Source organism: Vespa crabro, chromosome 17 (assembly GCF_910589235.1).
Source record: "Vespa crabro chromosome 17, iyVesCrab1.2, whole genome shotgun sequence".
NCBI classification, from domain to species: domain Eukaryota; kingdom Metazoa; phylum Arthropoda; class Insecta; order Hymenoptera; family Vespidae; genus Vespa; species Vespa crabro.
Window position 1 is genome coordinate 4,715,968 of NC_060971.1, and position 14,858 is coordinate 4,730,825.

At 30.1% G+C, this 14,858-nt stretch overlaps 2 protein-coding genes across 4 annotated transcripts; one reads left to right on the forward strand and one right to left on the reverse strand.

Annotated features, from left to right (window-relative positions):
- Positions 1-1,603: 1,603 nt before the first annotated feature.
- On the reverse strand, positions 1,604-11,367 carry LOC124430054 (centrosomal protein of 290 kDa). Of its 3 annotated transcripts, none has more exons than XM_046976075.1 (23): positions 11,080-11,366; positions 10,810-10,894; positions 10,696-10,742; positions 10,522-10,608; positions 10,328-10,463; positions 10,112-10,248; positions 9,787-10,025; positions 9,567-9,699; positions 9,249-9,439; positions 9,030-9,171; positions 8,608-8,872; positions 8,182-8,347; positions 6,733-8,076; positions 6,308-6,605; positions 4,995-6,043; positions 4,405-4,603; positions 4,030-4,256; positions 3,706-3,853; positions 3,182-3,568; positions 2,892-3,058; positions 2,555-2,759; positions 2,185-2,442; positions 1,604-2,045 (listed from the first exon to the last, which is right to left on the reverse strand). In XM_046976075.1, the coding sequence occupies exons 1-23, from the start codon at positions 11,257-11,259 to the stop codon at positions 1,971-1,973; spliced, it is 6,165 nt and encodes a 2,054-aa protein (XP_046832031.1). In that variant the 5' UTR covers positions 11,260-11,366; the 3' UTR covers positions 1,604-1,970. The 3 variants fall into 3 exon arrangements, with proteins under 3 accessions (XP_046832031.1, XP_046832033.1, XP_046832034.1); XM_046976077.1 differs by having other exon boundaries at positions 10,810-10,875; positions 11,080-11,201; XM_046976078.1 differs by lacking the exons at positions 1,604-2,045; positions 2,185-2,442; positions 2,555-2,759; positions 2,892-3,058 and having other exon boundaries at positions 3,427-3,568; positions 4,008-4,256; positions 11,080-11,367.
- Positions 11,368-11,432: 65 nt separating this feature from the next.
- Positions 11,433-13,470, forward strand: LOC124430075 (short-chain-enoyl-CoA hydratase-like). The gene is made up of 3 exons (XM_046976146.1): positions 11,433-11,684; positions 11,784-12,037; positions 12,120-13,470. The coding sequence occupies exons 1-3, from the start codon at positions 11,570-11,572 to the stop codon at positions 12,690-12,692; spliced, it is 942 nt and encodes a 313-aa protein (XP_046832102.1). The 5' UTR covers positions 11,433-11,569; the 3' UTR covers positions 12,693-13,470.
- The last annotated feature ends 1,388 nt before the right edge of the window (positions 13,471-14,858 follow it).

Below are 14,858 nucleotides of genomic sequence, written 5' to 3' on the forward strand. Positions count from 1 at the left end.
ATACCATTAAACATCATCCCTCTTTCTCTCTCTCTTATTCTTTATTCATTCGTTCGTTTGTTTCTTTCTTTCTTTCTTTCTTTCTTTCTTTCTTTTCTTCTTTTTTTCTCTTTCACTTTCTTTCATTCTCTCGACCTGAATCGTAAGAGGGACTAACTATTTGAAAAGAATCGAACTGGCATCTCTAAAGGCTAACTGGTATTAGGTATTTACATCCTGTCTCTGTTAAATAACGATTAGAATCTTTGATATATGACGATGAATAACCCGCAACATACGCGCGTAGGTGATGAATTATTATAACGTCGGTCCCGTCTTTGCGCGCATTGAAATCTCTAAAGTTGTTGTAAGCAACTGAGTACCATTGAACGATTCGAACATGGTTGTAACTTCATAAAGGCTAATTGTTGGGATATGCTTAGAAAAAAAAATAAATAAAAGAGAGAGAGAAAGAGAAGCCAATCTTTGATGATATGAAAATAAACAAATGAATAAATAAATAAATGAAAAATAATTTTTCGATGCCATTGAAATAATCTGTAACGCTGAATTTTATCTAATAGTTTATATTTCATTTATTATTTGTTAGAAAGAAAACTCAACGTAACTCTCTCGAATTCATTTCTTCTTTCTTTTTCTTTTATTTTCTCCCTAGTTTATTTTTTTTTTTTTGGTCTCTAACGAATTCGACGCTCGATAAAATTATTTACGCGTCTATTTGCAGCTATGAATTCTTCTCTGCGCATCGTTCTGCTCCTCGCTCTCACCGTCACAATACTTGGCATGGTATTGGGTCAATCGAAAGACTGGTTCGGTGAGTATATTCTTAAAATAGTATTTCTGTTTATATCTTTCTTAAAAAAAAAAAAAAAAAAAAAAGAAAAAAACCTAGAAAAGAAAAAAATATCTTATAAATATTCTATTAGATTTTTGTCCTCTTGTTTTTTTTTTTTCTTTTTTCTTTTTTTTCGTTATTTTACATCAACGATCAAGCCTAAAACATGAGAATAACGAATTGGTATTTTATCTTCCTGACGAAATATATGGAACACTTTTTTATGAAACTAGATTTATATAATCGTATGAAGATATATATATATATATATATATATGTATATACAAAAGAAGAAAAAAAAAAAAGAGAAAGAAGAAATCTAGATATATAAAAACAATATACTCGCCGTAAAATATTTGACTCCTCTATTGTGACGTTGTCTACACAGGTGTCTGCATAAGAAACTGCGCTCAGTGCAAGCGAATGTTCGGACCGTGGTTTGCCGGTGAAAGGTGTGCGAACGCGTGCATCAAATTCAAAGGGAAACTCACTCCTGACTGCGTGGATGCGGATTCTATCGCGCCATTCCTTAAAAAGGCTGACGAGGACGATTAAAAATTTATTTAAAATCTTTATATATATATATATAAAATATCCGTCCATAAGATGTAACAATTCATTTCAACGAAAGTTCAATCTCGCAAATTAATTTCCTTTCAGAATTGTTTAAACGTAAACGAGATTATTAATATCGCACGATATATCTCTTTACAACGAATTACAACAACAACAACAACAACAACAACAACAAAGAGAAAAAAAAATGTATTTCTTCATTAGTTAATTTTATTAATGCCACGGAAACATATTCCGCGAGCGTTTTACAATCTAGTCACGTGTGTTCCATGATAATCAACCCCATTAATGAAAGTACTTAATTTTAACCCTTAGCTCGCTTTAATGCTCAAAAGCTAAGTTCGTAAAGACGTATTTACATTCGCTAAAGCGCCTTCGTGTACAAATATATAAATTATCGTCGTGATTACATATATATATATATATATACACATACACAGTATTATTTATATATATATATAAACATAAATATATACGTTGTAAAACTTGTTGTATGTAAAATAAATTATTGATCAAGATCAACATCATTCCTGTGAAATATTTAAATATTGTATTATTATCAGTCTAAATTAGGTACAGTTACGTAACATTCTGGTATCGGTGACAATGTCTGTTTAGATTCCAGTTGCTGAAGCTGAAATGAAATGAAATGAAATTAATGAAAGCATTCATTTTCTCTTTCTCTCTCTCTCTGTCTTTTTTTTTTTTCTTTAATAGAAAAGAAATTTTCATTTATCCCGACTTTGTTCTTTCCTTCTCGAAATTTCACTTACTCGTTGACGAAGTGTCTTTTCATTTATGGCCGCCCTCGTCAACAATTGCTTCACTTTTTCCAATAGTTCTGATTTATGTGCCAATTGTTGTTTCAAGATATTAATCTCGCCGTTGTCATCCTCCTTTTGAGTTTCTTCCAACATCGTTATTCTCTGTTCGGCAAGTTGCAAATCCGTTTCCAAGTCTATCATTCTCTTTTGAGCTTCCTCGTACAATTTCTCGTAAGATTTTTCGCTCCCTGTGTTAACTTTCTTTACCTGTTAACAATGGTTTTTCAATCAATTTCCAAATATTTCTTCTTTCTTTCCTTCTTCTTTTTTTTTTTTTCTTTTTTTGTTTGTTTATTTTTTTTCCTCCCCATATACATACTTGACCAGATACGAAATTATTCCTTCTCGAATTAAACTTCAGCCTTTTGTTCTCCGCTTGTAACTTTTCAATGATTCTCTTTAACGTAAAGATCGTTTTCTCTAATTCTAAAACAGACTTTTTGGAATTTAATTCCTGATGTTCCTTGTTCGTCGATCTAGGTGTCGAATCCGACGATTTCTCTACTTTCAACAATTCGATGTATCTGGTAAAAAAAAAAAAAAAAAAAAAAGAACTCAAGTAAAAGACAAAAGAAAAGAAATGAAATGACATCGTCATAAGCATAAAAGAAAAAAAAAAGGGGGAGAAAAAAAAATAATAATTACAAGATACACACCTTTCTAAATGTTCGACTTTTTCCCGCAAACGCGGCGTATCCGCGTTAGCTTTTTCTATTTCTAATCTTAATTCAAAATTTTCACTTTCCAATTTCAAATTGGCTCTCTCGAGAATGTCCCTGGTAGTCTCTAATTTTTGTAATTTCTCGACAACGTACTCGTTTCCCTGATCAAAAAATTCATCCCATTAGAATATTATTTCGAAGCGATTATTATTAAAAAAAAAAAAAAAATAATAATAATTGAAAAAAGGAAAAAAAAAAGAACAAACAAACGAATTAACCACCACCTTCGTGACAGCTTCCAATGAAGCTATACAATTCTTTTGCTCGTCTATTTTCTTTAATAATTCATGACTATTTTCCCTTTCCAATTCGCCGATACGTTCTCTCAACATTTGACATTCCTTCTGTAAATCAATCACGAGACTCTGATGTGCAGCTGAGATCGGTCTAGACGGTATATCATTCAACACGTTTGATGGAGCTTCCCCTTTTATTTTACTCTTTAGAAACCACTTTTCACGTTCCATGCAGGAAACCAAAGATCGTAATTTTTCGTGATTCGAATTTAATTTGATATACTCGTTCGTTTTCTCTTTTAACTTCTCTTGCAATTTTTCTGCAGTCTGTTGCCATTTCTTTTGCTTCTCCCACAACGAGAGTTCCTCGGCTGTCTATTATAAATGTAATTTTAAAAAAAAAAACAGAAAAAAAAAGAAAGAAAGAAAAGAAAAAACCCAAGTGAGTATCCTTCGAACGATATACATATATATATATATTTACTTTTATTTGTGATATTTTATTTCAATACCTTCGCCCTTCTAGTTTCTTGAACTAAGTATTCCCTTTCTAACTGAGTCCGCATTTTTTCTAACTCCTCCTCCAAAGACTTTACCTTCCTTTCCAATTGCATCTCGCGCTGAGAAATTTTTTTCTCTTGCGTTTTTACCGCCATGTATCTGTCATAAAGAAAAAAAAAAAAAAAAAAAAAAAAAAAAAAAAAAAAAAAAAAAAGAAAGAAAGGAGGGGACGGGGGGGAGGAAGGAAAACAAATATTACAAATAAAATTATACGTATAATCCGTTCTACCTTATCGAATTGATCGTTAATTACGTATTGAAAAGTATCACGATACCCCCGACTGACACGTTGCTTCAGTTCAGCAATCTCATGCTTATACATCTTTTCCTTTTCCATCAGGGATTGCAACTGTTTACGTAAAATATCTATTTGATTCTGTGATAGAGGCTGATCACGTTGAGTACCAGGTAAGATATCGTGGATTTTAAGTTCGTCACGATGATCGATCGCAACACGTGCTGGCAATGATCGATTCGTGGCTCCTAACAATTCGATTTCGTTCTATCGTGAAAAGATCAAAAGAGAAAAAAAAAGAAAAAAAAAAAAAAAATAAATAAAATAAAATAAAATAAAAAAATATATAAATAAATCATTCGAGGGGCAAAATTAAAAAGAAAATCATTAGGTATATTAAGTGACGACGAGATACCTGCAATTGTTGACAATTAAGATTAAGCTCGTGTATTTTATCATCTTTCTCTTGCAATTCTTTCATAAGTGATATATTCCCTTTCGTATGAACGACACGATCTTCCGATAATCGTTGTCTAAGCGTATCAGCTTCTGACTGCCATTTGTTAATCTCGGAACGATAAATTTCAAGCTCCGTATTATGTTGTTCTTCGAGTCTACTCTTGTTAAAACGAATAAATCGTATTATGAATTGTTTCCTTATTGTACACGATTAATTAACCCTAGTTGCGCATATGGGTATATTCCAGATCAACTTTGAGCTTAATTAAAACGATTTGTACATTGCATGCATGATTCATGAATTTTCTTTTTTTACAATGGTAGAATTTCGAAATGCGTTTTTTCTTTCCTTTTTTTAGTCAAAATCATTCATTCCGTATAAATGACCGAGCTGTTCAAAGTAGACTGTACCGCATCCCAATTGAACAAATTGAAATTATTTCGAGGTGTGCACAATTAGAAATTATTTCGAGATATGCACAACTAGAGTTAATATAATCAAGATGATCAATGATATTATATCAATGGATTGTCATGTGTTCATACCTTTCTCTTATACGATCTATATATTTCAATCTCTCTTCTGCCAATCGATGCCATCGACCACTAAGTTCTTTCGTAATATGCAAATCTGCTTCCAAAGTATTTATTTTTTCTATCATTCTAGCAATCTCCTCTTCTCTGGCTGCGTTATAAACGGTAACAGATTTCTTTGGCTCATCGTCAACGTCAGGCTCGATCGTAACATCATTATTTTTTTTATCGTCAACTTTCCTTTCACTTTCCAACAATTGTACTTTATAATGCAAATCATCGATTTCCCTTTGCAAATTAGACGTAACCCCAACGTATTCCTCTCTTTCCTCCTTCATAAGATTTTGATATCTCACTATCGTCTCTTCCTTTTGTGCGACAATTTTTTGCAAACTGTTAATCGTAGACTTCAATGCCAATTTGTCGGTACAATCCATATTTGTAATAATAGGAATATCTAATATCGGCTCGACGATATTATTTATTTCTCTTTTCGATAATTCCAATTCCATTACTTTAATTTCCTTATTAAGTGCATCTATTTTTTCTCGATAATCCAATATTTCTGACTCGTAATTTTTTATTATATCAGAACGATCTGCCGCGAGTTTTAATGCATCCTCTAAACGTTCGTTCAATTGCATCATAGAAATTGTATCATTCATTGTATCCGTATTGTTACCTACTTCTCGAACAGATTTTTCCTTCGGCGTATCAACCATATCTACTACTACTATTACTTCTTCTTTTTCTTCTTCTTCTTCTTTTCCTTTCCGTTTGTTTAAACAACAATCGTAAGGTTCTGTTTGTACCTCCGTCGAATCGTGTTCTATCGTTACTTGAACGAAAACCGATCGTTTTTCTACCGTATCAAATTTGATTTCTTTAATTTGTACATCGGTCCTTGACACTACTTGTTCACCCTGACGATTCCAAGTCTTTTGCATGTTAATCATTTCGTTCTCCATACTCGTAATAATCGATTCATATTTCGCGGCTTTGTCATTTACCATTTGCAATTCATTATCCAAATGGGATATCCTTCGTTTTTGTTTCAAATCCTAATAAAATAATAAAAAGTAATCGAGATTCTCTCGCTCTCTCTTTCTGTATATATATGTATATATATATATATATATATATATATATATATATATAGAACTTATTGCTTTATATTTATTTATTTATTAAATAATAAAAAGTAATCAAGATTCTCTGTATATAATTTTTATTGTAAAAACTTAAAACGGAATCGATCGAAATTAAATGATAATAATAATAATAATAATAATAATAATTATCTTTACGTGTAATTTATAACATACGTTTAATACGTATTGGGAATTTTCGGAAAACTTTTGCAAAATATCTTGCACGCTTTCACCGCCAATTTGCTCCTCCAATATATCCTTCAAACGTTCGACAATCTCCAAACGATTTGTTAAAGTTTCCTTTTGGGATATCAAATGATTATTAAAATCCTTCGTCTTCTTCATTTCCACATCTAATTCTATTCGATCAGTTTTTAATTTTTCAACCATTGACGTTAATCTGTCGAGAGCGCTAATCGAAGATGATCCTGCATATTGGCTTTGTAAAAAATCTATTACGTCTATGTAAATCCTGCAAGAACGAGATTTTTTGTTTCGCGATCGTTCAAAACGATTTTTTGTTTTCAAAGGGGCGTGGGGGGTGGGGGGTGGGGGAATAAAAAAACAAAATGATGTCCATTCAATTGGATTACGATTACCTGCAACGATCGTCGCATTGTTTTCGACAATATTGCACGTTCGCTCGCATCTTATCGGAATTTATCATTAATCTTTCACGTTCATCATGCAAATAAGATATTTCACTTTCGAGCTGTGACTTTCGTGCGTTCAATTCCATTTCGGTACTCTTCTTACCAGCCAATTCAAAATTAAGTCTCGATATCGTAGCCTTGTCTTCGCTAATCGCTTGCAAATCTAAAATCTGATGTCTGAGATTATCTAATTCCAATGTTTTAAACGAATTCAATGTATATTGCAATTTGGCCTCCTCCTCGGCAATTTCTAATTTTCTTTTCAACGTTTCATTATCGATTCTCAATTTTTCCATATGTTCGTTCGACGATTCTTCAATATCATCGGTATTATTTTCCCGAAGACTTTGCGAGGATACAATTTTTGATAATTTTTTATGTACATCGATTAATTTCTCTTGTAACTCGCAATTAATATTTGTTATTTCTTGTATCTTCGATTCAGATTTGGCAAATTGACTTTGAGATATCTCGTGCAATTTGGTCATATGATCGGCACGCTGTCTTTCGATTAATTCATTAGCTTTGTAATCCTTTAATTGTCTAACAATATCGCTTTCATCCACTTTAGAAATATCTTCCTTTAATAGATCCATTAATTGTGATTTTTCTTTTCTCGTTAAATCCAATTCATCCTTCAACAATTCAATTTCAGATCTATCTACGTAGAAGATAGTATTCTTCTCGAGTAGAAAACGATAACGTATATTTAATTCTTCGTATTTCTCTTTTAAATCGCTATATTCCGTAATACTCATCGAATTAGATAGATTACTTTGTAATCTTATTATCTCACATTCTAACATTTTATTACGCTTATTGGCATCGGTCAATTCTCTTTTTAAAGAACCTTCTTTTTCTACCACATTTTTTTGATAATCATACATCTTAATAGATTCCTTATTAAGAAGATCTTTTAAAAGTACAATTTTCCTATTCAATAATAACAATTCGTTAGCAACCATTATATAATCTTTCGTTTTAATCGCAAATGCTCTTTTTACTTCGTCCTCGCTAGTCTCTAAATTAATCCGATCCTTTTCATAAATATCTATTTGAAGATTTAAATTATCGATCGTATATCGTAAATCTTTATTATCTTCGATCAATGATTCCTTTTCCCTTTCCCTTTCCTTTAATTCTCTTTGATATATACTTTCAATATTTTTTATTTCCGAAATATACATTAATTTATTATCATCAGAATCATCGGTATTTAATCTCTCTAAATCTATTCCTTTGCTCAATGCTAAATCTTGCAATATAGCATCCTTTCTGTTAAGTTCCTTTCTATAAACAAATGTTTTTAAACGCGCGTATATGATTTAAATCATTAATATTATCATTTTAGAATCTCTATAAAAAAAAAAAAGAAAGAAAGAAAAAAAAACTTACCTAATCTGTTTAATTTGAGATCGTAATTCTGCATTGCTACCTTGTATAACATTCAAATGTTCTTGTAATCTCATAGCAGGATGATACCAACCAGCCAAATGTCTTACATCTAATGCCTCCAATAATCTTTCCAATGTATACGAATGCACTTCTACTGAACTTTTACCTGGAATATATTTCAATGATTCGAACTTGCAATATTAATGAAATATTCCGTAGATATAACATGACAAATTATTGACGTTATATATCGAATTTCTAACGCTACGTACAATACACCGTTTGTATTGTACTTTGTATATATAATAATAAAATAAAATTAAAAATGATATAGATAAGAAAAATTACAAATATATCATAATCGTGCATTTATATATTATCGTATAGTGCCGTATTTATAATACGATTAACATTATGAAAATTCACCGTCTTGACTGCGTATACTGTCCAGAATTTCATGCATGCCTCTTCTAAGAGCTTCATTCTCATCTATAACTAGCTTCATTTCTTTTCTAATATCTTTATCAGTTTTATGATATATCCGAACGGATTCAAAATCGACTACCCGATTTGCAGCAGTTTCCAATAATTTAGTGGAGTGCAAAAAGTCGGTGCTGTTATCTATCGTGTCGCTTGAAAAATCTAATTTCTTTGCAGGTAAACGCGATCTATTTGATTTTAACAGCCTTATCTATAAAAATTCAGGAATTAAAATTATATATCGATTGATTTCGTAAAATAATTAAAGGCGCATGGACCCAAATAAAAATTATTGCGAGTGCATCAAAATTAAATGGATAAATATATATATATATATATGACGAATCGTATTTATACAATCGACTTACGGTCGATTTCATTTCGAGATTTTCATGTATTAATATTTTATTCTCCTGAACAAGCTCTTCCATCCTTTTCTCTTCTTCCTTACGTTTTTTAATAATATTATCTATGGAAATTGATTCATCCTCCGATATCCCTAATTTTTCTCTACAAAGTCATAATTATGCCTTTTTCGAATATAACATTTGAAAATTTCAATACAGTATAAACTTATATAAAAATACCTGAGCGTTAAGATTTCCATTTCTTGATAAGAATTTAACATCTCTAACTTATTAACCACATTGACAAGATCTTCTATATGTTCTCTTTTATGATTTAATTCATTTTTTAAATCTTTGATTTCATGTAATGCTTCTGTTAAACCATGATTTTCGTCCTCATACTTTCTCAATATTGATAATACTTCGCATAACTGAAAAGAAAGAAAAAAAAAAAAAAAAAAAAAAAAAAAAAAAAAGAGTAAAAAGATCGTTTTAAAATTTAATCCATATTCAATACAATTTATTTTTAATAGAGACAAATTGTAAAAACAATCCAACTTCAGTGCTCTTTAGTTTTAAATCCTCCTGCGTTTGGCCCAATGCATTTTGTAAATCAGATATTTGATTATTTGCATCCTGCATCTTTTTTAATAACTCTTTTTGTTCCTTCCTCTTCTCTTCTTTTTCTGGCCTATGGAAAAGGATTACGACGAAATAATATATAATATTTCGCAAGATAATTTAATAGATTTTCACAATTAAAAATAAATTCACACACTTTTTCGTACTGGCTTGTAACTTCTCTATAATAGCAGCTCCTTCATTTATTTCTGTAACCGCTTCAGAAAGTTTACTTTGTAATTCTGTTATAATCTTATCACGATTACCAATTTCTTCGTTTAAATATACTATCTGTGATTTATTTTCTTCCTTAACTGATGTAACCGATTGCAATAACGATTGGGATAAATTTTCTCTTAAACGGTGTATCTCTGTATCCTTTTCATCTAATAATTCCTAATTATATGAAATATCAATGGACTCATAAATTATTTCATCATATCTTAGATTTAACAGGGAAAATTATATAAAAATTAATTTACCTTCCATTCTGCTATTCTAGAATCTATTGCTACTCCAAATTCATCTATTACTTTATCTCTATCCATTTGTTGACTGGTTAATTCTTCTATTTGATTGAGCAAACCAATATTTTCACGTTCCAAATCTAATATCCTTTCTGAAAAATAAGATGTTCCTCTAATAATATAAAATGTATAAATAAAATTAAATTGTCAACGAGTTATCAATTTTAAGACCTTTATATTCAAGGACTTTTGATTGTGCAGAACTTAATCCATCTGTCATTTCATTCATTCTTTCAGTTGCATCCTCCATTTCTTCTTTCAACATTCCTAATCGTTCCTTCAAAATAATATTTTCTCTATCTAATCCCTAAAATATTCAATAAAATGAAATTTTCTCAAATTGATCTATCATATATTATATTTACCTCTAATTCGGTCAAAAGCTTTTCTATTTTTTCATTTTTATTTTGTATCACAGTCTCATGATTGGCAGTTTCAATTGTGTCAGATGACTGAAAATATAAATAATACTCGCTAAATTAAAACGTTCTTACAAATTCTAATATATAGTTAATGAAAACATTATCTATGTTACTTACCTTAATGAAGTTTTTATCTTCATACTGTGAATCAGATACGATCTGACCTGTCATTAAATAAAAAGAAATTTAACCTAAAATATAAACAAGACACAAATGTCAGAAATCTTTTACCTTTAAGTTTTTGCTTAGAAACATCCGGTTTCAATGTTGAAATGGTATTTTTTAATTCTCCACATTCTATGAGCAAAGATTCTACCTATTAATATAAATTGTATGTATAAACATATATATATATATATATATATATATATATATATATATATATAAAGAATAAAAATGTTTAATATATAAAAAAATGTAACAATGATTATAACATTAAATCACATAGATAAGTATATATATGCATATATGGAAAAATAAAAAAAAAGGAATCTGACATACTTGATTGTCTTTATACTGCAACATTTCTTGAGATATTCTCATAAGCATTTGAAGATTTTGTACATCGGATATTTCATCAATATTGCAACGCATTATCGTAGGACATAGATCCTCGATCTCTTCGTCAGTTAAAGACGAAATATTTAAAGAAAATATTTGTTCCCAATTTGTTCGAACCATCTTTCACTATATAATTATAAAAATAATCTTATATTAATTCTATTTCTACGTAGTAGAAACTACTAAGCCGAATAGAATAATTTCATCAAAATCTACATTCGGTTACTATGACAACAAAATAAAAACAGTTCTCCCCGCCATTTGCAAAAGATCGGTCGATAAAGTTACCAACAGTCGATAATATTAATTCGATGTGTATTCGATTAATCGTTCAAACCATAAAACTTGCAATTACGTTTTAAGTGTATTTCTACAAATAAGGGTGTAATAATTAAACAATAAATTTAGTTATATTTAAAAAACATCTCAAATGTATTCTTTAAGAAGACTATCCTTTTCGTTAAATAAATCTATAAGAAATTATATAAAAAGATCCCTAACCTCTGAATCTATGGCTGAGGTAGCAGTGGAAAATACAGAAAAAGGTAAGATTCTATAATTTCTATAAAAACAAAAAATACATATACATATATATATATATATACATACATATATAATAAAATATTTTTTGTTTTATTTTTTAGAGAAAAGTATTATCGTTAATAAAAGCGACAAAATTACTTTAATCGCTATAAATAGGCCAGAGAAGAAGAATGCTTTGGACAGTGCAACAGCTCAATTACTTTGTGATGCATTGGATGAATTTGAGAAGGATGAAAATGCTGTTGTGGGTGTATTGCACGGTATAGGTGGAAATTTCTGTTCAGGTTTTGATCTACATGAAATTGCAAATTATAATCAAGAAAAAGAAGATAATCTACCACAATATGGAACACTGGCAAGTCAATATATCTTTATATAAGAAAATATTTTATGGAGATTTAGTCATGGACGTAATAAAACTTAATTGATTAAAACAGGCCAATAAAAGCGAATTGACCAGTAAACCATTGGTAGCTTGTTTAAATGGATATGTTTTGGGTGCTGGATTAGAATTGGCATTAATGTGTGATCTACGAGTCATTGAGGAAAATGCTGTCATAGGATTTTTGAATAGGCGTTTTGGAATACCTATTTTATGCGGTGGTACAGTTCGTTTACCAGCAATGATTGGATATGCTAGAGCCATGGATCTAATTTTAACAGGGAAAGCTATTAGCGGAGAAGAAGCTTTCAATATTGGACTTGCCACTAAATGTACTGCACACGGTACTGGTCTGGGTACAGCTATCAATTATGCAAAATCATTGATCAAATTTCCGCAAAAAACTTTACTGGCAGATCGTACCTCTATGCACTTTGCTACTTTTTCGTCTAAACAAATGGATGAGGCATTGCAATTTGAAAAAGACAATGCCCTTCATCTTGTAACAGAAGAAGGCATAGAAGGTGCAAAGAAGTTTGTCGAAGAAGGTATAGGCAGACACGGAAAGTTTTATAATCTTACAAGCAAGGATGAAAGTTTCAAAGAATTAGATAAAAGTCTTGTGTGACATTTAACGACAAGATTAATATAATAATTTGTATAAACAATATTTCATATTTCCTAATGTTCCATGATATATAATTAAATCGTACAAGTTCATTCAAAATTCATACAAACAACGTGCATAAGGATGTAAAATTTGTATAATTATTTTTGTAAGTTTTTCTTTTGTCGAGTTTTCTTGAAAATTTCCATACACTTTTTCCCTATCTTCTGACTTACAAGTGGTATTAATGTTGTAGTTTGATCATTAACGTTATCTGCATATAAAATGATCCTATGAAATGATAAGTATATATATTATAATTGAAAACTTACTTCCAAAGATAACTACGAAATAGGTGATGCCAGGTTGTAGTAGATATAAACCTGAGGTAGATGATTCAGCGATAGACAAATTTTTTAATTGACAATTCAATTCATCGCATAAATCAATTTTATCTAGAAATCCATTCATTAAACATTAAAAGATCTAAACGATATTTCAAATATAAATTAAAATATAAAATATTTATATACAGGTATTATCCAATCGTATTACTTCTCGAATGTAATCTAATATAAGTCCAATAGGACAATCAATATTCACCAAGATCTCTTTATCGACGTCATTACCATCGTCATCATTATTTTTCGAAAGACGTTCTAAAACAATTCATTTCATTAATAAATAATTACGATTACGATTCTATCATAATATATTACCATTATATTTGACCCTTATGATGCTCATGTCGAATTGAAAATAAATTGACGATCGCGATATGCGCGAAATTGTCTACGAATTATTCTTTGCTCATTATATTCATCATGATTTGGTATAACAAATTTCCTGATATAAGAAAGAAACAAAGTAAAATGAAAAGAAAAAAGAAAAAAAAAAAAGAAAAAGATACAAATAAAAATAAATTGAAACAAAGAAGAGCAACGTTGATTTTCTTTTTTTTTTTTTTTTTTTTTTTTTTTCATTCTGATGCCTTTTAAATGGCTGTAATTATTTTGGAATTTGGATCGTTTTGATATTTGAAATAACGCGGCGACTATAATTTCATATTCAAGTTAAACACAATGACGACCGTCAAAGTTTAATTGGCGAAAGTAATGCGAGTAGTCAGTGGCAGGCACCGTCGAGAGCCGATTAAAGCCGCTGTGTGACGAAACGAGTGCAGGTGGCGGTGCATTGTTGCGCAATGCATCAATATGTATGTGTACATGTGCGCACGTGTGTGTGTGTGTGTGTGTGTGTGTGTTTAGAGTAGAGCTCCTTCTCCTTGTAACCAGAAGTCAGGACGAGGGTCCTCCAGTAAGGTAGCGGGGTACCTCTCCCACCAAGGGAACCTTTCCTCCTTACTTGACCCGGTGAATGTTGGAGCTCGCAAATCTGTACAACTCGAGCATGATTCCGCGACACGTTCTTTATTCTTTCATGTCTGTTAATAAAAAAAAAAAAAAAAAATTTCAACAATTATTTACATACGTATGTACATATATATATATATATATATCTAAGCATAAACAAATGAAAACTTAAAGCCTCATTTACAACGAAAAAGTAAATTTTCTTTTTACGTTTGTTAATACGAAAAAGACGAAAAAGAAGAAGAAGATTATCGATCAAGATATGTATATATATATATATATATATATATATACATAACATACATATACAGGGTGTCCAAAAAGCATAGGAACAAACTTATTACTGAGATCAAATGGATAAAAAAAAAGTTCATACAAACTTATGTTCAAAAATGCTTTATTGGAAAGATATACATATTAATGATCGCCCAACTCTTTTTTTTTTCTTTTTGTTTTTGTTTCCTTTTTTTCCTTTTTTTTTCCTTTTTTTTTTCTTTTTTTTTTCAATTATTCTTCACACGAGTTATCGGTACGTAAGAATGGAGATAAGTTAGAACCAGAAAATTATAACTTCGGGAATGTATCCAAAATGCATTTAGTATTATTTCCAATATAGTTTGGAATATTTGAAAGAGTATATAGAAGAACTGATTCGACGAATGGAAGAAAGTAAACCCTGTATTCTAGCAGGAGGAGAAATTATATGTGTCATAATAAATCATAAATATCTTTAAAAGTAACTATATCTTTTCGATGAAAGCATTTTCCGATATAAGTTTATATGAATTTTTTTTTCTTTTTTCATCCATTTGAT